Source organism: Lepisosteus platostomus, chromosome 4, assembly GCF_059453375.1.
Source record: "Lepisosteus platostomus isolate fLepPlt1 chromosome 4, fLepPlt1.hap1, whole genome shotgun sequence".
NCBI lineage: Eukaryota > Metazoa > Chordata > Actinopteri > Semionotiformes > Lepisosteidae > Lepisosteus > Lepisosteus platostomus.
This window is the reverse complement of record NC_142614.1, coordinates 20960376-20982582: the sequence shown is the minus strand read 5'-3', so window position 1 is coordinate 20982582 and position 22207 is coordinate 20960376. Positions and strand designations below refer to the sequence as shown.

The 22207-nt window shown below is 36.8% G+C and overlaps 2 protein-coding genes across 9 annotated transcripts in view; one reads left to right on the top strand and one right to left on the bottom strand.

Moving 5' to 3' along the window:
• Positions 1-3784: 3784 nt before the first annotated feature.
• s1pr3b (sphingosine-1-phosphate receptor 3b) lies at positions 3785-6600 on the top strand. Of its 3 annotated transcripts, none has more exons than XM_088628994.1 (2): positions 3785-4101; positions 5087-6600. In XM_088628994.1, the coding sequence occupies exon 2, from the start codon at positions 5201-5203 to the stop codon at positions 6332-6334; it is 1134 nt and encodes a 377-aa protein (XP_088485120.1). In that variant the 5' UTR covers positions 3785-4101; positions 5087-5200; the 3' UTR covers positions 6335-6600. The 3 variants fall into 3 exon arrangements, with proteins under 3 accessions (XP_088485120.1, XP_088485119.1, XP_088485121.1); XM_088628993.1 differs by having other exon boundaries at positions 3785-4134; XM_088628995.1 differs by lacking the exon at positions 3785-4101 and adding an exon at positions 4464-4480.
• A 4235-nt stretch (positions 6601-10835) lies between these two features.
• Positions 10836-22207, bottom strand: part of shc3 (SHC (Src homology 2 domain containing) transforming protein 3) — a 52530-nt gene continuing 41158 nt past the window's right edge. For all 6 annotated transcript variants that reach the window (XM_088628987.1, XM_088628989.1, XM_088628988.1 and 3 more), the window contains 5 exons: positions 20324-20480; positions 19687-19783; positions 18934-19125; positions 17132-17427; positions 10836-14461 (listed from right to left, as the gene is read on the bottom strand). In XM_088628987.1, coding sequence (XP_088485113.1) covers positions 14333-14461; positions 17132-17427; positions 18934-19125; positions 19687-19783; positions 20324-20480 — 871 coding nt within the window. In that variant the 3' untranslated portion in view covers positions 10836-14332. The remainder of the gene's footprint in view (positions 14462-17131; positions 17428-18933; positions 19126-19686; positions 19784-20323; positions 20481-22207) is intronic.

Sequence of the window (22207 nt, the reverse complement as noted above, 5' to 3'; positions counted from 1 at the left end):
TCTTCCTCTAAGGAGGAATTGCATGGTCTGTTAATTTGAATTGTTTCCTTTTTGAAAATCTTTCTAGACAAAACCTATGTTGATATTTACTTTAAAAGCCTTTGTAGTTACATAGTAAGAAGTACAAGATTTTTGCAGTGAAGTACGGAGTAATTAGACCACAAGTGCTTTGGAATGGTAATTATTGTACAGTAATCTGTATTTCAGTATTCTTTCACTTGCCCTGATGCAGTCCTAAAGTAAATGCATGATAATAAAGCTAGTGTAGAGGTGTACTAGTTTAGTGGAGTAAATCATAATAATTATTCTCTTTTACTGTACCCATTATTGCATTTCAAGATGATAACCATTGACTTACTGAGTGGAAAAATGTATTGAACCTCCAGCAAACTCCAGTCCAAAACTAAAGCCACCATGACTTCAGTCATTAATCTCCAATATGCAGTATGTTCCTTGAGAGAACTAAGACACTCTGAAGACCATACTTCTCCACCAGTAAACTCCAGATACACATGCCCAGGACCCATTCATTTGATTGAAACTGAGATTCATTTCAAATGTAGAGCATCTCTCATAGTTTGGGTATTATCGTTCAGAGAAGGCAAACGTTGATGTGGATATCCAGCATCACCTGAACTCTCCAAGAGCAGCCTTTGGCCAGCTGAGGAAGTGAGTATTTTCACTCATCATTGTGCAGTGCTGATACATGGACAACATGCAGCAGACGTGTAAAAGGACTGGAGTCATGTCACCAATGCCATCTGAGGAAGATTTTACATTTAATTTAATAGGGAGGACAGAAGAACCAATATCACTGTTTTCACCCACACAGTCAATGCAAGCATTGTCGGTCATTACTAATGTATTTCTATGACTTATCTATTGTGAAAATCACACAAATATAATTTACATTTTACCACGTACAATAAAAATAGCTACATTCTAAATATGCAGTAGTTGACATTGTGCAAAGTTTCTACAGAACATCAATAGCTACTGTACTTCTTACTCCTATACCACCTCTGTACTACAATAAACATACTCCACATCTTCTCACCAATGTGATAGAGACTGAGTGTCAACTATAAATTCTCAGCTGCTCTCATCCACTTCATAATATTATGGATTATTTATTTTAATTTATAATGTAAAGCTAATAAAATAATATAAATTTGCATTATCTTTAGGTCTAAGATTCTTTAATAGGCTTTTTAATATCATTGTGTAAGTGTTTTAGGTAATACAGTATATCTACAGTATGGTATTCAATAATGTATTGCAATAAAAAACTGTAAGCATACTACCAACCCCCCATCCATCCATCTACATTCCCAATTCCAGAGCACTTGGACAACCTGGGAGCCAGCCTATGTACAGAGAAAAGACCAGTGGGATTTCATGGCTGGCCACTGGATTTTTATTGGATGCTTTAAATCAAGTGCACAGCATTACTTTATACATGATGAAAGTTCTCCAGCTGCAGCCTTCAGTATTATGGAGTAGTTTCCTCGGAATACGAGGAAGAGCACCGCATGAAAGTAAATAAACGACAAACATGAAACATCGAATGGACATCTGTGCAGGCTCCAAAGTTCGACAAGCCTCTCCTCCATTTGCACAGTCCAAAACACTTGCTCTCCTTCTTTCTGTTGTATCTTCACATGAAGCAAAGAATGACAAGGAGGTGGGTGTGGAAAAATGAACTATGTATTACAGAAAAATTCATTTGTACAGCACAATAATACCGAACTGACACCTTTCTCTCATACTAGCTTTCTCCAACTGTCCCCCAGTTCTCTCCGGTTTTCTCTCTATCTTTCTGGCGCCAACACTATCACATCCGGATGACTCCTATAACCTTGGAAAATGGGTTGAGCCACCTGGTGGACTATTACATGTAATTACAACATTTATAATAATTATAATAATTGCTTACACTTATGTAGCTCTTTTCTGGACACTCCACTCAAAGCGCTTTATAGATAATGGGGACTCCCCTCCACCACCACCAATGTGCAGCATCCACCTGGATGATGCGACGGCAGCCATAGTGCGCCAGAACGCTCACCACATATCAGTGGGGAGGAATGCAGCCAATTCATAGAGAATTCATTATACATTCCTATATCACTTTACTACACTTTCCTTGAAGCCGCATTGTTTGCGTTGTACTTGCGGTTGAGCGCTCATTGGCTATTGACTGTCGCAGATACAAGAGCCCAACGCTACGACTTGCGACTCGCTATGAGAAAATCAAAGCAGTTTCTCTCTGCGACTCGCTGGTCATAGGGGCTATTGAGAGCGCTATGACTGAGTTGCTGGGGGTGTCACTCAACACAACTGACGGAAACGGGCGAGCGCGCTGCTACTCTCTACAGCTCGCTGTGATTTTCTTATGATTATGTAAATGAATGCTACGACTAAAAATCCTAGGAAAATCGTGTAGTATAACGCCGGCATAACAAGATGATACATTAATTCACATGAACAGATACTTTAAACCTCCACCGGAAAAGAATAATCTCTTTCAGATCATTTAGAAATACTTTTAAGTAGCTGTTTCTGTTATTTTTCTTAATTGTTTTACATTAGCTCCCAATTACAAATATATCACACTATATCCTGACATTGCTATACTGCTGGACATCCCAACATTTTAAATGTCATATATTATTATGTATTACAAGTATTGTATGTTCTGTATCGTTTCACTCAACAATATAAAGAGCGCATTGAAATAATAATTTCTTACGTTTATATTTTCTGGACAGCGCTTTACAGGCAATGGGGACTCTCCTCCACCACCATCCAAAATTGATTGCAGATTGTATTAATTTATATGACTTATCAATTCACTCGTGCTCATCCACTGCAGGTAAACTGCTTCCTATGGGAGTGATATTTTAATCACCTAAGATGACGATACAATTTATAACGAAGTGCTCTGAACTATACCTGCACTTCACTCAATTTATTGTGCGCAATTCTTGTTTTTTCTTTTCTAAGTAGAAAAAAATGATCGCACGAGAAAAAGAGCACTAAGTGCTTTGAAAACATTGTTAACATGGAATTCAATAAAACCTTGATATAAGTCTAGGTGCTAATAGCCAGGTTTCAATCAATGGTTTGCCATTACAAAACGATTTCCCATAATAGTCTGTAACGTATGCTTGAGGATTCAATTTCCTGAGATGAGCAGAGAAAATGCAAGGTCAACAACAACAATAAACCTTGTACTGTATGTCAAATTGGGGGCCTACGTGATGAACGTAGCTTTGTCACGCAACAGACACCCAAAGTTTCCTCAGGTGACGAGTTGAGGTTAATTTATTCGATTGGACCCTTTTATATTGCATTTACGTTATGTTTACTATAGTTTTGATTGCTTATTACGCGACTTTCGTTATTTCCATCTTAATTAAAAATAATAAACTTTATCTCATACAGCGCGTTAAAGCAATCCTACAGGTCTTATACTGTATGTACTGTATAAGTTCTGCGTAGTAGAATTTGAGCTTTTGTTTTTTTACTTAATTATATCAGTATAATGATCACTGCAATATGTCCAGTTTTGGGTGCTAGCCATTCAGAAAATAAAAGCATACATCAGACACTGCGTAGTGTCATTAGCCTGAACTGTCTAAAAAAAGTAGATCTGAACCTTCCGAGTGGAAATCCCCTATTTTAAAGTGTTGATATACTAAGAACTACTCTTATAGTTTGACTTCTGCTTTTCAATACCCCCTGCAGGATAAATTTAACACACCCTTAGACGTCATAACAAAGGCGTGTTAGTCATTTCATATGGGAATATTGGGAGGCGATTAACTTTCAGAAAGTTTCTGTGGATCCTTTCATTGAAGTAGAAGGCGATTTAGCAGTGCTGCAAATGCACTGTAGATGCGTATTTTTAAAGTACTGTAGCTGAACTACACCACATAAGGGGATGTGAGCTTAGAGTAAAAGTAATTTCGAGGAATTCAGACTTTGCCATTAGGAAGAAACTTGCTTCGGTAATTTATGTGATGAAACAAGGATTTTATAAACAAGATTTAAAATGGGAAGACCATACAGTCTGGGAGCGTAAAACCAACTGAGCAAGTAAGTCTGGTATATGAAATCCAAGACAATCAAGTAAGTATTCGATCAAGGGACTTTACAACACAATAACAGGAAGAAGCAGACGAGATCAATATAAATATTTTTCTTCTGTTATTCTACATTCACATGTGGTCATTTTGTAATTGAAATCATTGCCTTCATCCTTTAGAAAAATCAATAATGAATATACGTGATGGTGTGTCGGATATCTGAACTATTTGATATAAATGGTCCTTATATTAAGGGGTACATAATTACATTTTAATGTTTGGAAGGAAGGGCGATTTATATTTATAAAGCTAACGATTTGTCAGGTTTATAATTAACGGTATGATATGTATTATTTGTAATATATTTGTGTAAAACTTTAATATGTTTGGTAAGCAGACGTATGTTGAAAAAAACTGCAATTCTAGCTATTTATTGATACAATGTTTTACTGTCTTTTTTGCAATAAAAACAGGTTACTTTGGTTTTTAGGTCTGTGTCCATAAAATAAGTTGGCAATAGGAGTAAAGATTATAATTATCATTGTTCTTTTATTTAATAATAATAGCAGTGCTAGTTTTGGAGGTGGCGTTGCTGCTGTTGTGATTATGTTGTCGATGCTCTTTTCATTTACAAACGGCAAACTTAAATTGTAAATAAATTACTTTTAAAGATCCGAAAAGAGTAACCATACCTCAGCATGAAGCCCCCCGCATATCACGGGCAGAATCGTGCTGCTTATGCATCCCTGTATTTCTAAAATAAAAGTGGTACTATACCTTCAAGCTTTAAAAGAAAACTTTCCATTATGTTTGCAAAGTGAAAGCTCTTCTGCTATAAAACATGTATGTACTTGCGTTATAAAATACACACCACCCTTCATTTAATTTGTTTGACACGCATAACGTTCGCCTGCTGCACCTATCAGTTGGTTTTTGTTACATCCTTAGAGCGAAACTTTTCTAAACAGTGAATAATGTCACCTTTTCTTTCACAGATCTGGAAATACGGTAGCAAGGGACTGCATGCAACTCCAGACATCAGCTCTGTAGAAGGGAGATGCAACTGCTTAGTTCTATCGGCTTCAACAAGGAATTAACTTGAAACAAAGATGCCTTCTCCCCTACTGCCCCCTGCTGCAGCTATGGAGATGAATTCAGAATACAGGAACGAAATTCTTGTTCAGCATTATAACTACGTAGGGAAGCTTGAAAACCGTGAGGAAAGAACTGAAGGAATGGGCTCAACAAGCATTGCTTTCCTGGTAATATGCAGTTTCATAGTCCTGGAGAATCTAATGGTGTTAATTGCAATATGGAAAAACCACAGGTTTCACAACCGCATGTACTTCTTCATTGGCAATCTAGCACTTTGTGATCTACTGGCTGGAGTTGCCTACATAACTAACATACTCATGTCCGGAAAAAAGACGCTTAGTCTATCTTTAATGGTGTGGTTTGTGCGGGAAGGAAGCATGTTTGTGGCACTGGGGGCTTCCACGTTAAGTTTACTGGCCATTGCCATTGAAAGGCACATGACCATGATTAAAATGAGGCCTTATGATGCCAATAAGAAATACAGAGTGTTTCTCCTGATAGGTGCCTGTTGGCTGATTGCCATCTCATTGGGTGCCTTGCCTATCCTTGGCTGGAACTGCACTGACAACCTGCCTGATTGTTCCACCGTCTTACCTCTTTATAGCAAGAAATACGTAGCTTTCTGCATCATCATCTTCATGGCACTTTTGGTTGCCATTGCTATACTATATGCCCGCATTTACACTTTGGTCAAATCTAGCAGTCAGAAAGTCACTAAGCACAGCAATTCGGAACGGTCTATGGCCCTGTTGCGAACAGTTATCATTGTTGTTGGAGTCTTCATTGCCTGCTGGACTCCACTGTTTGTTCTGCTGCTGATTGATGTTGCTTGTGAGCATAAGCAGTGCTCCATATTGTACAAAGCTGACTGGTTTATTGCTGTGGCCGTGCTGAATTCAGCCATGAATCCCATCATCTACACACTGGCAAGTAAGGAAATGCGGCGTGCTTTCTTCCGCTTGGTGTGTGGCTGCCTAATTCGAAGCAAAGCAGCCAAGAACCTCCCCATACAGCCCACGCCTGACAACAGCAGGAGCAAGTCCAGCAGCAGCCATTGCCAAAGGATACCAGATGGAGAAAGTCCTGAAATTACTGTGGGACCTTCGATGACAAAACCCCACCCTTCACAAAATGGTAATGAATGCTGACACGTTTCGCCCTTTCATTTTTGGGATTATTAAACTTTAATAGCACACTTGTGCTGGCAAAACCAAAGAAGGGAGACCTATAACGTCAAGCCTTAATACTTGTGAGAACACTACGGGAAATTAGACATTGGAATGACAACAATGGGCATTTAATTATGTTAAGTATTATAAGGTTTATAACCATGGCTGTGATTTTTTTGAGGGTGTGGTTACGATCTGTAATTGACAAACTCAATGACTGTGCATAAATGAGACAATTTGTGCTATTCGTAACCCTTCATAATTGTCTACAATTTACTTTCTTTTGCTCTGCGCCATTTCTGAAAGGCCTTTTTGGTACGAACTGTGTAAATATTTTGCAATTTTAAGATTGATGGTTACCAATAACCAAAAACAATTTCCATTGTTTTATATTTCCTTTCTTGCCTTTTTACAAATTTTGTTCTTTCATTTAAATTTTGAAAAGTGCTGTATATGGGATAAAAACACAAAATGCAATTGCATTGATACAAATAAGTTTGCATAAAAAAGGACTAAAGAGAAAGCAAGAGAGTAACGGAGACAAGGCATACCATGCTGTGCATCTAGAAGGTCAGGAGAGTGCGGGGGAATCAGAACAGAATAGGATAGACCTGCTACCTTCTGTAAGGTTCAGTTTAGAAACACAAGATAACCTGATAAGGTGGACATTCAAATGAGGGGTCAGCATGCTTCCACCAGTATAAAATGTAACATCCAGCTAATAGGCTGCATTGCGTTTTAGACAGACCAACTCCTTTGGGTGCAACTCCAAAGGAGGCAACAAAAAAGAAAGTATCAAAAAAAGGGAAGACCAGCACACTTAGCTGATCTAGAACTAAACAGTCTAGAATATGGAAAATCGAGGTAGGAGGAATGTACTTAAAGATGTCAGATCCACTATTTTGGTCCCATATAGTTTTTACAGTATTAGATGAAACCAACTTAGTGATGCACTGTGAATCAGCTTTAGGTACAGATCACATTTCGGTGAAGAGTTAAGTGTTAGAATGGAATCGACAAATTAGCTTTTGAAATTAATCATGATCAAAAGTATATGTTGCAATCCAGCTTTTTGTGTTAGCTGTTCAAAAGAGTCAAAATTGTTACCGATATATATCATCTGTGTTGGTGTAATGGTTGGAATACACACAATGGAAGAGCACCATGTAACAGAACAGACCGGGAGTATTGTTTACAAGAACCATCTTCTAGACAGAGCCATTCAGATAAATCCAATGAGCAGCTTGAAGGTTGCCAGTGTCAAGCACAGTGTACTGTACGTTGATAAACTAATAGTCAAGTTTGAACTTTGGAATATATAGTCTACAGAGAATACAAAGGACATCATATTGTTCCAAACGGAAGTGGAGATAAAACTGTTGAGGATATAAATGAGAGGCTTAAAAAACTCCAATAACACAAACTTAATTCTGCCAATAAGTGACATCAGGAAAGTTGTTTTTCTTGTTATTCAGCAGGTGGTGGGTACTGCTCATCTCTGAGAGTGCCTTAAAGGTGTATTCTACAGTATTATGCACATTGCCATGACTGTATTGTGTGTGTAATTGGTGAGAGGTCACTGGGTACGTTGTAAAACGGGTAATATCAATGATTCGTGATGAAGTCACTGCTATTTTGCTTGGCAGTTTGCTCATGAGGCAGGAGAAAGGCAGGCCTGCCATTTAATATGGAGAGAGATTTATTTCCGATCAGTATCATGCAGTATATTGTATACTGTATGTAAATAAGTTCTTACATTAGGAAGTAAAGATTTTATAGTTAGAGTTAGGGTTTCAACAAGAAAGACCCATGTAATCCAGAATTTACTTATATCACATCACAGCTTGTAAGTTTTGGGTAGAAATTCCAAAGCATCACAAAATCAGTGTATATCATAAAAGGTTTAAGAATGAAATGCTTTGTGATTTTGTATATAACCTTGCATACCTTCACCAAAAGGCTGAGCATTGAGCATATTACTGTTCTACTGGAACTGTAGCTTCCACCATTAGAAACAATGTTATATGTCCTTGCAAAGTTTTCTGCCTTTATTAAGATAAATGTAAATATTCTAATTTATTATTTATAATAAATATAGTAATATAGTAGTTCATGTGGTTACTTAGAAACCCTCTTTCACATAAGAAGTTCTTATAAGCATTTACCACAATGAAATATTCTAGTGAACACAGCTGCCAGTTAGTAGAATTTATAAAAAATTGTACCTTTTAAGCAGTTTGTGTATTTGCATTTTTCATGGCCAGATATGACTTGTAAAATTATTGCAATGATTAAGCAAAGTGTTGAAAGCTATATCCCTTTGGCTAGACAACACATTTAACAAATCCCTGTGACAAGACTACCAAAAGTTTTTTACTGTGGTGCAAACTTTGGTTTAAGTAAGTTAAAAAATACAATTGTTTTACATACCTACATACCTTTACCTGGAGTTACTGCACAACTTGAAAAACGTTGGAACCATTTTCTATTCTATTATTATTGGGAATAATCAAAACTACATTTTTCCATTCATACATTCAAAATGTTTGGTGAGTTGGGGGTTACTGTAGGTCTCATCACAGATATTGTATTGTAATTAAATTCTATTTTCTTGTTTTATGTATGAGTACATAGAAGAATCTTGGTTCATTATGTGATGGGAAAGCCTAGAACTGCAACATACTAAAGAGAAAATTATTCTTAGACTCAATTGTGTTAAATATAACACAATGAAAGTGTATGATAAGACACTTTGTAGATAGAATAGTATGTAATAATGAATAGTAAGTGATATAACTGCAGAGTAATCACTACAGTACATTTTACATACAGTATATTTACTGTATATAACTACAGTATATGTAATAATCTAGTTTGTATATATAAATATGTGTGTATACTATATGTTAGAACTGCATGAAGCAATTATAAAGCTCTAGGAAGGGGACTTATTAGTTAGAACGGACTAGTTTTAATAGTGTTTTGCTGTTTTTTTAAACCATTAAAATGAATGATCCTTTAATGCAGATCAGTTCTATCTTTCAGAAGACAATATTTGTAGTTTTTTGTAATACCTGTTTCCTATGATTTACATTAAGGGTTATGTTCAGAAGCTACAGTAGTAATTTCTTTATTAAAATCTATTTAAAGCCAATAATGTGTTCATTAAGGCTAACAGTGTGATCAAGCAATGTACTAAACTCACTGGCTTTTAAAATATTTTTTATTATCCTACGCACCAACAAGAGTGGTTTGTAACCCTTACTTTACATAATTTCTAATGAATAATCTTTTAAATTGCCAAAAGTGTTTATGGTATTCTAGTGTACAGAAAACATAATTAGAAATTATGGATACACTCAGTACTTTCCAATCAACCAAATAAAACAATGCCTGTGGACAATGAAAACAATCTAAGTTATGTGTCTTTATTCTAAAAATATCAATCTCAAGCCAAAATTCTTATGTGCAATTTAATTGGTAAATGTAAGGCCAGCAAATTAGAGCAGTTGTATAACGACTGTAGCTTAATTGATGGTAGCTTAATTAGTGCTGTTAAATCACCGTAGAAATCAAAAGGAATGAAGTCAACAGTCTGAGATAGAATTGACAAAGAAAGAAGAAATTGAATGACTGTGGTTGCAAGCAACATGCACATATGAAATGTCAACATAAATGCACTTAACATGAACCTCCTTGCCCTATCATGTCATAGAGAACAACCTTTTGCTTTAAGTATTTAGTATTTGTTTTAATTACAGTCTGTCTGTTATCACCGTTGTCACTGGACTGCAAAGGGGTCTGTCTAGATGCTGTGAGTGCTGCAATAGTTTACACTATAGCAGTAATGAATTCTATATCCCAAAGAAAAAGCTTAATAAGACAACAAATAATGATAATTGATATGATCATGATACTGCATTATCTCCAAAAATGCTAGCTGTTCTAAGTGATGTTATTACTTTTTTTTAATAATCCACAATGATAGACTATTATAATACTCCTTATTATAGACTCCATGACCATGAAACTAAAAGGAAGCTGTATTGGTGATTTTCTGATCTAATGGAATGTTTCCTGCACAAAAGATTTCCATAAAAGATTGATAAGCATTAATAGACATTCAAATGAATTCCTGGTGAAATTCTCCTACAGTATTCCAGATATTTCAATTTCTCTCTAAAACAAAATATGAAGCAAAAACACTGAACATTGTCCGTTTAAAATATGTGATCTTGTCACTTCCTATATCCGCCATGCATTCTACCCAGGCCTTGGCACATTTAGATTATTTGTGATCTTCGTGTTAGCTGAATTATCAGTATTCAAAATCTTGTGCCACTTATTAAGTAGGTGTGGTCCAAAAGAGATTAAGAACAGCAGAAATTAAAGGTTTTGTTTTTGAATCTTGGAATTTATGGAAAACTTGGAGTAGTTTGGACATGCAAACATTTAATGAAAACACACAGAAATGCAGCAGAAAAATGACACATTTGCTGTTTTATTGCCAACAGTCATACAGAGTTATGGTAATAATCAAGGATCAAACCTGTAAACATCTTCAGGAAATTACATTTTGTTACCCTTTATTCCAAAACCCATTGAGTGTGATTTCATTGTAGCATCATTCAATTTCAGTATAGAAAACTAAGAAGAAAGAGAAGTGACTGCTGAATCTCATGCTGTAACATTTTAGCACTGAATAACTACCTCAAATAAAGAAAAATGCCCATGACCGAACTCCACTTAAGGGTTTGCCATGGTATTAATTAGAATGAACACTGTAAGTACATAGAAAAGGCACGTTTTTTTGATAACATAGAAAACTGGCATTATCTATTTGTTAAAAAAACACATAATTACATTTGAGACCTTGTCTTGCAAATAGAGGGCAGCTTAATTTCAAATGCAAAAAAATCAAGTCAAGTACTTGCGCCAAATTAACTACTTTTACTGTCAGAAGGAAATCCCATCTAAGTTTGGCATTGGTTTCCATCATCCACAAATGATGTTAGCTCCATCTGAAATAATTCTTGTAACATCAATTTGTGTCCAGTTATAGCTAATGAGCTGCCATTTTAAAGCATTTTTTTATAACAACAGGTTTTATTTTCAAGTTCAAAGGTGCAGTATTAAAGGTAACAACAAACCCTCCTCTTACCTTTGCATATGAAAGGCTCAGAAAACAAATACCCACAAAAGAGACATTAAATGCGGAATGAAATTGTAGTCATTGAAGATAGTAATATGTTTATCTTTCCATCAACAATCCATAACACTACAAAAAGGAAAAACAAGCTCCCGTAATGTTGCTTTGATGACTCTATTCTCAAGTGAAAGGTTTCTCTTTGTAACAACTGAGGTATTAGCCTTTATTTGGGCAGCACTTGAGCTGGGGCAAATGCAGCATCATCACTGTCTTTAATCATAATCCCAGCTCATTTCATATTGCACAAGTAAAAGATTCCCTTCAGCAGCTCTTTAATACTTTCTCCTGTATGCAACAAAGAAACAATGTTTGTAAAAATGCAGTAATGAGAAAAGACAAGCTTGCAGGCATAGCTTGACAACATCTTTCATTGACCAAGTCAGCTTACAGTTTTATTATTCCTAAAAAATGCAACAGACTTTCTGTTGAGTTTGTCTTTTTCCATAGATGAGCCTCTACCTTTACAGAAAATACTATACTGTAGTTATCTATTGAAAGCTTTTTATATAGATAAAAAACAAATTGAACCTGCCACTTACATTAAAATTTGCATGTTTGTATAGTGGTATTCAGCTCAAGTCTTGCCCTAGAAAGAATGCTGTAAGCAGTGGATACAAACCAATAAAGCATAATTTTGTTTATATTGAATAATTTTACTCTCAGTCTCATTTGGCACAAATTAAATTGCTTCAGATAAACTGATGCCCAGGCAGAGTGCTCTACAGAAAATATATACCCAGATATAGATGTCTATAGAATGTTATACAAAGACCAAGAAACGTGACTTACCCAGATATACATAATTAACAAAAATAATTATATATGTATATTTGATTTAAACATTGAATGTGGGTATTTAATAACAATAAATCCTATTTTGAAAGCAGATGTAAGTTAAATCATGTTGCTTTAATTATTTAACCCCTTGAGTGAAGTGAATATGCAGAACAAATATGAAAAAAGTGTGGCTCTTGTATCAGCGTCTACCCTGGGATATATTATATGCTGCAAAGGAAAAGAAAGTTTCTGTGTGGTACCCCCAGTTTAAATAATCAAAAATAATTTGTCAAAAATTCTTCAGCTGTATAGAAGAAAAGGTAAAGTTAGTGCAGCAATCCTGTTGTTCAGAAATTCTGTACATGATCATAACAGATTGTATTTATAAAGAGTAGATTGTATATCTGAAGATGTTCCAAAGTACCTAGTTTAAAGATCAGTCCATGTTTCTTTTGTCTGCAGGATGCTTTTTTTCCACAGCACTGACATACATAGAAAAGACAAGAAGCTAAGAGAACTTGTTTTACAGTGATATAAAGGCACTTTTCATTGTAATAGCCTTAAATGTGCCATGTGCAAATATGCTAATACACACACAGAGAACAGAGAGTTTCTAAATCATCAATCATCAACCACCACCCCAGTTCATGCACATCCAAAGGAGTAATTGCATTACCACCAGAAAAATGCAACTGTACCCCGTACAAACGAAAATAGTTTACTGCTTCATGAAACTTTTATGAAACATTAAAACAAATAACCAAATAATTTACAGATGCCCGATCCTTCAGTAGCTACAAGCACATTGCTAAAGACTTTACCATCTGTGAAGTACTGTAATTCAGTGTTGGTGCTTAAGAGCTTTCCTCAAAGAAACTGGATCTGATCTTCGAACTGGGCTCTTTGTAAGGTCTTGGAATAAACATTCTATTCTAACATCATCACATCATGTACAGAATCTTTAGAATAACAATAAATGAACTGCTCTGATCTTTCCTTCTGTATGGCTTAAGAAAGACTCTTGTCGAAAACATCCTGAAACAATCATATAAACTGTGTGTAGAACATAAAAACTTTCTTTTCTTTAACAGTCTTTTATTTTGTACATTGCAGTTCATCTTCCTCTTAAACAGATATTGTTTTGTTTTTGCTATCAACCCATTCTGGGTAATTAACATCCTAATTAATGTACATTAATTGTTAATTGAATTAAGAAAATATACAGGTTAAAAGAAAATTTGAGATGGAGCCAGACTGAGAGAAAACATTAACATTTTACACAATGTGCATACACAAACACTTCTCAAAGGGTTAAAAGACTACAAACAATTACCACAAAAACTATTTTCAAGTCATGCGACTTCAGTGACAGATGTGCGTACTCTCTAGTAATTTTGCAGCATTTTGCATTTTTAAACAAGTCCAGAGTACTGAGTAAAGTATATGGAGAAGTTAAAATATTTTGTGATTTAAAAAGTATTTTAAAGCAGAATTAACAGTAATTTGAAGCTGTTATCAAATTAACTGTTACTTTAGCTGCATGTATTAAATATTTTTGTTGTTTAAATTTTTAAAACACTAGCTGCTTTTTTACATTTATTTTCGTCCAACGTTAACCAACAAATATGTAAATCTGGTTGTGCTTGTCAGACAAATCTAGAACTTCATGTTATTCTAAATTACTTTTTCTTTGCCTCAGTGAGGTCGGTTAATCTAAACATTTTAACAGTTTCAATTTTTAAACAACACCAAATCAATTTCTATTCATTAAACCTATATGTCTTCTTGTCTTGAAAAATATATATTTTCAATAATCACAATAAAATAATCACAGTTCTATAAATTCTGTGTATTGGATTAACATCTTCCTTTCTGGAATCCGGATAGCGTGTAAAAGACACGGTCTTCCTAAGCCATCTTCTCTTTTTTCTTCTTTGCCTGCACATTTCCAGGGTTAGAAAGAATTTACCCCCATCCAGCTACAGTATTGGTCACTGTTTTCTTGCTACTGGCTGTTTAAGACAGAGTTCACTTCCAGCAGAGACTATTGGCAAGTTGTTGTCACGGTGATGGCTAATTAGGTGACTTATGCTGTCAAATACATGATCTTTAGTCCGTACCTTCAAAAAAGAAAAAGACAGAGAATTGCTTATAACACGACTTACAAGAAATGACTGGATTTCTTATTTCAATTTGCAATTTGCAATTAACCCCAGTGTCCTGGCTAATTTGCTGTCTGATCCTCTGTATAGTGAGGAACATAATAGCTGGCTGCCAAGAATCACCCAGATGGGTGCTGCATTTCAGTGGCGGATGAAGTGAGTCCCCATCCTATTTGTACTATGCACTATGTGATCCTTTGGAAGGAAAAGCACATATAAAGCATATACTGTAAGCATTATATAAATATAAAGAACTTTTGTTATTGTTAAAATATATATGATCGTTTTATGCATAACCACATCAAATCCACTAAACAACTGATCTCTTCCTTTTCTCACAGTTCTGTTGTGGACGTGTGATTGTGTCTGCCCTGGAAGTTCTATGTTTTTACAAGATGGTAATATCACAGAGATGAGCCGTAGTTAAGCTGCCATGACTCAGTCTTTCAGGGATCTCATAACAGATATTCCTTCTGTCTTTAAAAAAAACACAAAACAAGGGACATTTTTCCAAGGCAAAAGCAAAAGGAAAGGCTCCCTGGATTTCTTTTTCTTAAGAAGTCTAAATGGAGGGGGGTATGTGTGTTGTTTAATATATCACCTTTAAAGCCTTGTGATTAAATTAACATTCACTCTTTAGGTACAATTAAGCACATCTGTATTATTTCAAATATAAATGTTCTTAGTAAGCCAGGCACTAGAATCAAAAGGCATGGGCAACACTGTCCCCATGCCCACTCCTCTTACACTACATATAGTATTAGCAGCTTAGGAAATGTATCTTTATTGGTTCTGTATATCTTTGCACAACACTTAGGAATCACAAACTATGTTAGAATCCCATGTAGTTTACTGGTGGAGTTATTTTTAATGTGCGCTCAAGACCTCGTGGCAGGAAAGAGATTAAGCAGCTCAGGTGGCTGAGTGAATGAACAGTGTGTCCTACTATTTGTTAGTAAACTCCCAAAACTGTGTTTTTAGCATCACAGCAATGCATACTGTACGTCAATGCTTAAAACAACTTTGTTTATTATATCTACATTCCTTGGCTTATTTGGTTAACATATAAAATCTTAGCTGCGAGTAGAACATGTTGAAATAAAACTCACTTGAATACTTACAGCACCACTATTTGTAAGAAATAAAATAAACCAAATATACAGTAGGGTCACATTAAATGGTGGTTGCCTGTTGCGTTCCAGAAACCATCAGGATATGACATATCATGCCATTATTGGCATTTCTGGTTGGGCTAATAGCAACCCGGGATCAATCCCAGGGCGGGGTAGCATTTTAGAGTAGCTGGTCACTTTTCACTTGGATGTTTTTAGGAGTTGGTTAGAAACTGCAACAGCTAACATAAACCTACATAAGAAGAACACACAGACACCTCCCATACAGGTGGCAAAGGTGAGAATCAAAGCCAGAAACTTGGCGTTATCAGACTGCAGTGCAAAATACTGCACCACTCTGTGGGGCTATTATTAGCATTATAATATTATTCATATAAAATTAGTACAGTGATATTAATACTTTTTTCATGTTTTATGGTTTCTTGAGGGCTGCTGTGATACAAAGATAAGAGTAAACACTTGCTAAATCAGCATTTTCACTTTCAAACTATCAAACTATCAAAACCTGCCTCGCCAAACTCTACCCCCTCACTCAAGTGAATGAGAGGAAGAACATTCTGCCAACATGTGGGACATGCACGTACAGTATGACAAGATTGTATTACTTCCCACAGAACATCTGACAGGACATTTGTATAAACAAAAACTACTTATTTTCAGATACTGAAATATCACAGTGACCTTTGAGTCATGCATAGAAACAAATCGCTGGCATACAAGATTGATTTGAAAAAAGTTACTTTTTACTTGGTTTTTCAATAGAAGCACATCCCTTTTGAATTCATAATTTGCATTATTGTTAATACTAAGTGTTAATTAACATTAAAATACAGCAAACACTACACATTCAATGCTTTGATCGCATCTAAGATTTAAACTAAGGGTTTAAACTAAACATTCACCAAGTATTTTCCAATCAAAACTATCTCCAGATAATTCCCCTCCTTTTTCCTTGGTACAGTTTTTTTTCTGATAAATTATATGCCTAATTTCTATTTTCCACATACCTTTGTTTCAGCCAAAGCTATATTTATGAAGTATTAAATGCAAATGTTTTAATTCAAATTGATTTACCAAAGATTTTAAGCAATGTTCAGAAACGTATTAGTACGGGTGTGAGTAATATAATAGCTGTAATAAAAACTTTTTTTCCATTGATAATCATTTTAGCCGTAATAAATTAACTTCATGTCCAGAATATTATTCACACAAAAAAAACTCACAAGCAATGCAGTAAACTGTCCGAATAAACATGAAGGAATAAACTACTAAAATGATCAGATTACAGAACTTATTAACCTTTGCTAAACATGATTTTATCTAAGATCTTCTCTGTATACACAGTGGATAAATTAGAACATTTACAGAGTTTAAAGAGTATGTAGGAGTGCAGTAAATTAGATTTAAACTGCTTAAAAGATTAACCGATTAAATGAAATTTACTGTATATACATAAATTGTTCAAAAATATTACATAAATCCAAAAAATACTCACTGTGCCCTCCGGATCTACCAGAAGAAGGTGCTTGGCCTGGCCATTGTGCATTCCTGTCAGGACATAGGAACCAGGGTTTGTGGTACTTTTCCGGACCAGGAAGTCTCCATCCACCTTCAACAGCTGCTCTGCTTCCTTCCTGCTCATTTCTCTGTGGTACCACAGCTGTGAGCTCAGCTCTTCGTTCACGTTGAAGGCTGTTGCTCTGACCAGGAGGGGGCTTGAGTTGTCCACGGATGCGGCCTTGTTTAAAACAGGGCCTTGGCCCTGGTTCCGGATGGCATCTTCAAAGGGCTCTGCAGGAAACATAAAAGCACCAATCCATGGGAAGGAAAATAAGGTACTGACACCGGCAGATTTCCAAAGGCCAGATATTCAGGCAGAATGTGAATTTTAAAACCTGGAGTCTAGTGCGAAGGCATTCCACTAGATGGCTCTGATGGTCCTGATGTAGGCTCTGTCTTGCATGCTAGTGTTAAATTGTGAAGGGTGTATATTACTGGACAACCGAACTGCTGGAACTGCTGGGGGTGTTTGTAATTGTAGATTGAAGCTGTAATGCATCTTTTCTGGTGCTTTCTCTCACTCTTGGTCTCAATTAAGTGTATGCCCTGAAAGATCAACAAAATCCTCAAAAATACCTAGCAGAAGAGCCACAAATTAGGAAACATTTTCTTTATGAACACTCATCCACATACAGTGATGTGGGTGGCATAGTTACATAGTCATTAGCATTGCTGCCTCGCAGTGCTGGGGTCCTGGGTTAAATTCCTGACCTGAAATACTAGCTGTGTGGCATTTGTATGTTCTCCCTGTGTTGATGCAGGTTTCCTCTGGCTTCTCCGCTGTTCTCTAACAGTCCAAAGACTGTGGTAGGTTAATTGACTTCTGCGAAAGTTGGCCCTGGTGCGAGTGTGTGTGTTTTTGTCTGTATGTGTGCCCAGCAAGTGACTGGCGTGGTATGTTTTGGCATACCCTGCCTTACACCTGTTCCTTGCTAAGACAACCTGCAGAGTCACAGTGAGGGTCACAGTGGGTTGAAAATTGACAGATGGATACAGTGATATGCAGTGTTGAGAAGCAGAAATGTTAAACTGACACGACAGTTTGCGTTAGTGGTTCCAAAGCCAGGCCTAACAAGAGAAATGAAAGGTTGCATCCCTAATGAATGCCCCCAAAAATTATGTTATTCACCAATCCTACAGATATTTGCTTCTGAAAGAGAAAAAAAAAGAGCAAGGTGTTGAGTGCTAATCTCACCACTAGAGAGCGCTGCGTGACACCTGTTTCTAGACAACTGCACAGAAGTGAATCCAAAAATATCACCTTTAATGATAACTTCTGAATGCTCAATAGCTTCCATGTTAAATTAATACCAAAAACGAAATCAACAGTTTTTATTTCACTTTTAGATTCAAAAGAGATAACATTTCCCATGATTCTCATTTCACATACTGTTCACCTTTCACAAGAGCTTAGGGTGCACGCATTTTTTGAAAATGTCTGAACTCACAAACCACACTGCATACATTGAAAAGTCTGAACTCTGGCATTGTTTCTAGTTGACAGCCTGATTATACCACTCAAGGCTGACAGTTCCTAAATTAAACCTTTTATTACACTTCTGTTAAAGGAACAGTGCCTCCTGCTAATGCAATGGGGAATCTTAAGAAGTCTTAATCTTTTGTACTGAAATGAGAAAAGGTACAATTAAGCATAAAAAAGATCTAGATAGGACAATTATTTTGTCACTGCTCTAATTATTTCTTGCAAGCTTAATTAGATGGTTTAACTTTACTTACTCATATCAAATATGTCTTTCCTAGGACTATCTTTGGCAACCCCTGCTGCTCCATTGATCACAGTGTCAGAGTCTGCCTGCAGGGCTGCCAGGACCTGGGCATCTATGTGCTGAGTGTTAACATAGGTCGGGACATCCCCAGTTTTTGGTAATTGAGGTTTTCCTTCAGGTTGACCATATATATCACTGGATCCTAGATAAAAGAAAAAAAAGAATTATGGCTTATGCATACCATCTGATTGTACAGCATTCTCACAAAACCCTAAAATTCAACTGTGCTCTTTCCAGGCAGTCCTTGTCCATCCATTGTCATTAGACGCTTAGTCCAATATAGGGCCGCAGAACCCCTGGATGCCTTTCCATCAAAGGGGCGCACACAGAAGGAGTATAGAGACCCTAGTTAATTGAGTCAGCAGGTCTTTCAAAAATGGGAGAAAACCAGATTGCCTGGGGGACATCCATGCAGCCGGAGAAAGAATGCTGACTCCACCTTCTCAGTGTGAAAAACCCTGTGGTCAGTTGTCAAAATTAGGCCAAGATTAACTTCCATTGTCTCTTTTAGTGCCTGAACTCGGATTCTTTGAATGCGCGTTTTTTGTTGTTTGTTGGATTGTTTTGTCTTGTGCTCCCAGAAATACAAAAAGGTTTTAAAAGAGGCTATAAACTTGGCCCAATGCTGCAGTCTTGCTGGGTGTGCAGCATCTATCGTCTCTCGTGTGAATTGCTTTTGCCATAACTGAGAAAGGGCTCTTACCTTGCCGGACTGGAGCAGGTTTCTTGTCCTCGTTCTGATTTTCCCCATAGTGTCTTCCTTGGTAGTATGTTTGGTCTATTCCAGCTGCTGTGTTAGGCTATGAAGAAAGTAATCAGAATACCTTTAAGAGAAGACCTTATTAAAAACATTAAAAGGTGGCAGCACTTTGAAGGAAGACTCATCGCTAAAAAGTGATTTGCCGTAGTTTGAACTTGTATGCGTGATTTGTTTTGTGCAGAGAAATTTAGCTACCCAGACCAAAACTGTTCATCACAGTTTCCTCATTCAGGCTATAAGGAAACGCTTTCTGAACAACACTGGAAAAACAGTGAATAGAATTGAAGCAGAAAAACCTTCTTGTCCCAAGGACTAACAGAGAGGGGGGATGCACAACACTACATGTGCTCAAATCATTCAGAAAGATTCTGAATGTAGGGCCATTGCAGAGTGCTGGTGAACATTGTTACAGTACATATTCTCTTTTCAGTTTCCTGAATGTAACAGCTACACAGCAGCGGGGTGTTCCGTCTGATCAACAACATTAGCAAAGTTCAAATGTATCAGTTTCTCAACTTGTGTTGGCCTGTTGCTCAGAAAGCGATTTGTTTTTTTGGAGAAACATGATTGAAGAACACACCTGAGAGCCATCTGCTGGGCCGGATGTCTGGTTCTTCAGTCTAGCGTCAATGAATCCTCCCGGAGGAGGCATCTTCCCTGGTATATTGTTGTAATACGGATGCTCAGCCATTTCCTCTTCTTCTTCAGTCCACAGGGACTCTTCCAGATTCAACATCCTGTGTTATAGTAAAAGATAAAGCCTGAGTCATGTTCCTCTTTTAGAAACAGACCTTGCAGAAATGTAATTTGTTAAATTTACCTATGTGTAAATGGCAACCTTTTACTGCCTCTCTGAAAACATAAAAAAGGTTTCAAATAAGAAAAGGCCAATGTTATCAATGGTGAGCGAACATCTTACTGTTCCCGATCACCATACAAAATCAATAGAGTAAAAAAAATATGAGCAGTCTCATGTCTTTAAGTTACACATTAGATATTACCATTCAGATAAAATAAACCTATTTTATAACAAAAATACAAAGCTTTTATATATAACACAATATTGTTGATATACTGTACATGTACAGTGCCTTGCGAAAGTATTCGGCCCCCTTGAACTTTTCAACCTTTTGCCACATTTCAGGCTTCAAACATAAAGATATAAATTTTTTATTTTATGTGAAGAATCACCAACAAGTGGGACACAATTGTGAAGTGGAACGAAATCTATTGGATTTTTGAAACTTTTTTAACTAATAAAAAAATGAAAAGTGGGGCGTGCAAAATTATTCGGCCCCTTTACTTTCAGTGCAGCAAACACACTCCAGAAGTTCAGCGAGGATCTCTGAATGATCCAATGTTGTCCTAAATGACTGATGGTGATAAATAGAATCCACCTGTGTGTAATCAAGTCTCTGTATAAATGCACCTGCTCTGTGATAGTCTCAAGGTTCTGTTGAAAGCGCAGAGAGCATCATGAAGACCAAGGAACACACCAGGCAGGTCCGTAATACTGTTGTGGAGAAGTTTAAAGCCGGATTTGGATACAAAAAGATTTCCCAAGCTTCAAACATCCCAAGGAGCACTGTGCAAGCGATCATCTTGAAATGGAAGGAGTATCAGACCACTGCAAATCTACCAAGACCTGGCCGTCCCTCTAAACTTTCAGCTCAGACAAGGAGAAGACTGATCAGAGATGCAGCCAAGAGGCCCATGATCACTCTGGATGAACTGCAGAGAACTACAGCTGAGGTGGGAGAGTCTGTCCATAGGACAACAATCAGTCTTACACTGCACAAATCTGGCCTTTATGGAAGAGTGGCAAGAAGAAAGCCATTTCTCAAAGATATCCATAAAAAGTCTCGTCTAAAGTTTGCCACAAGCCACCTGGGAGACACCCCAAACATGTGGAAGAAGGTGCTCTGGTCAGATGAAACCAAAATCGAACTTTTTGGCCACAATGCAAAACGATATGTTTGGCGTAAAAGCAACACAGCTCATCACCCTCAACACACCATCCCCACTGTCAAACATGGTGGTGGCAGCATCATGGTTTGGGCCTGCTTTTCTTCAGCAGGGACAGGGAAGATGGTTAAAATTGAGGGGAAGATGGATGCAGCCAAATACAGGACCATTCTGGATGAAAACCTGTTGGAGTCTGCAAAAGACCTGAAACTGGGACGGAGATTTATCTTCCAACAAGACAATGACCCCAAACATACAGCAAAATCTACAAAGGAATGGTTCACAAATAAACGTATCCAGGTGTTTGAATGGCCAAGTCAAAGTCCAGACCTGAATCCAATCGAGAATCTGTGGAAAGAGCTGAAAACTGCTGTTCACAAACGCTCTCCATCCAACCTCACTGAGCTCGAGCTGTTTTGCAAGGTAGAATGGGCAAGAATTTCAGTCTCTCGATGTGCAAAACTGATAGAGACATACCCCAAGCGACTTGCAGCTGTAA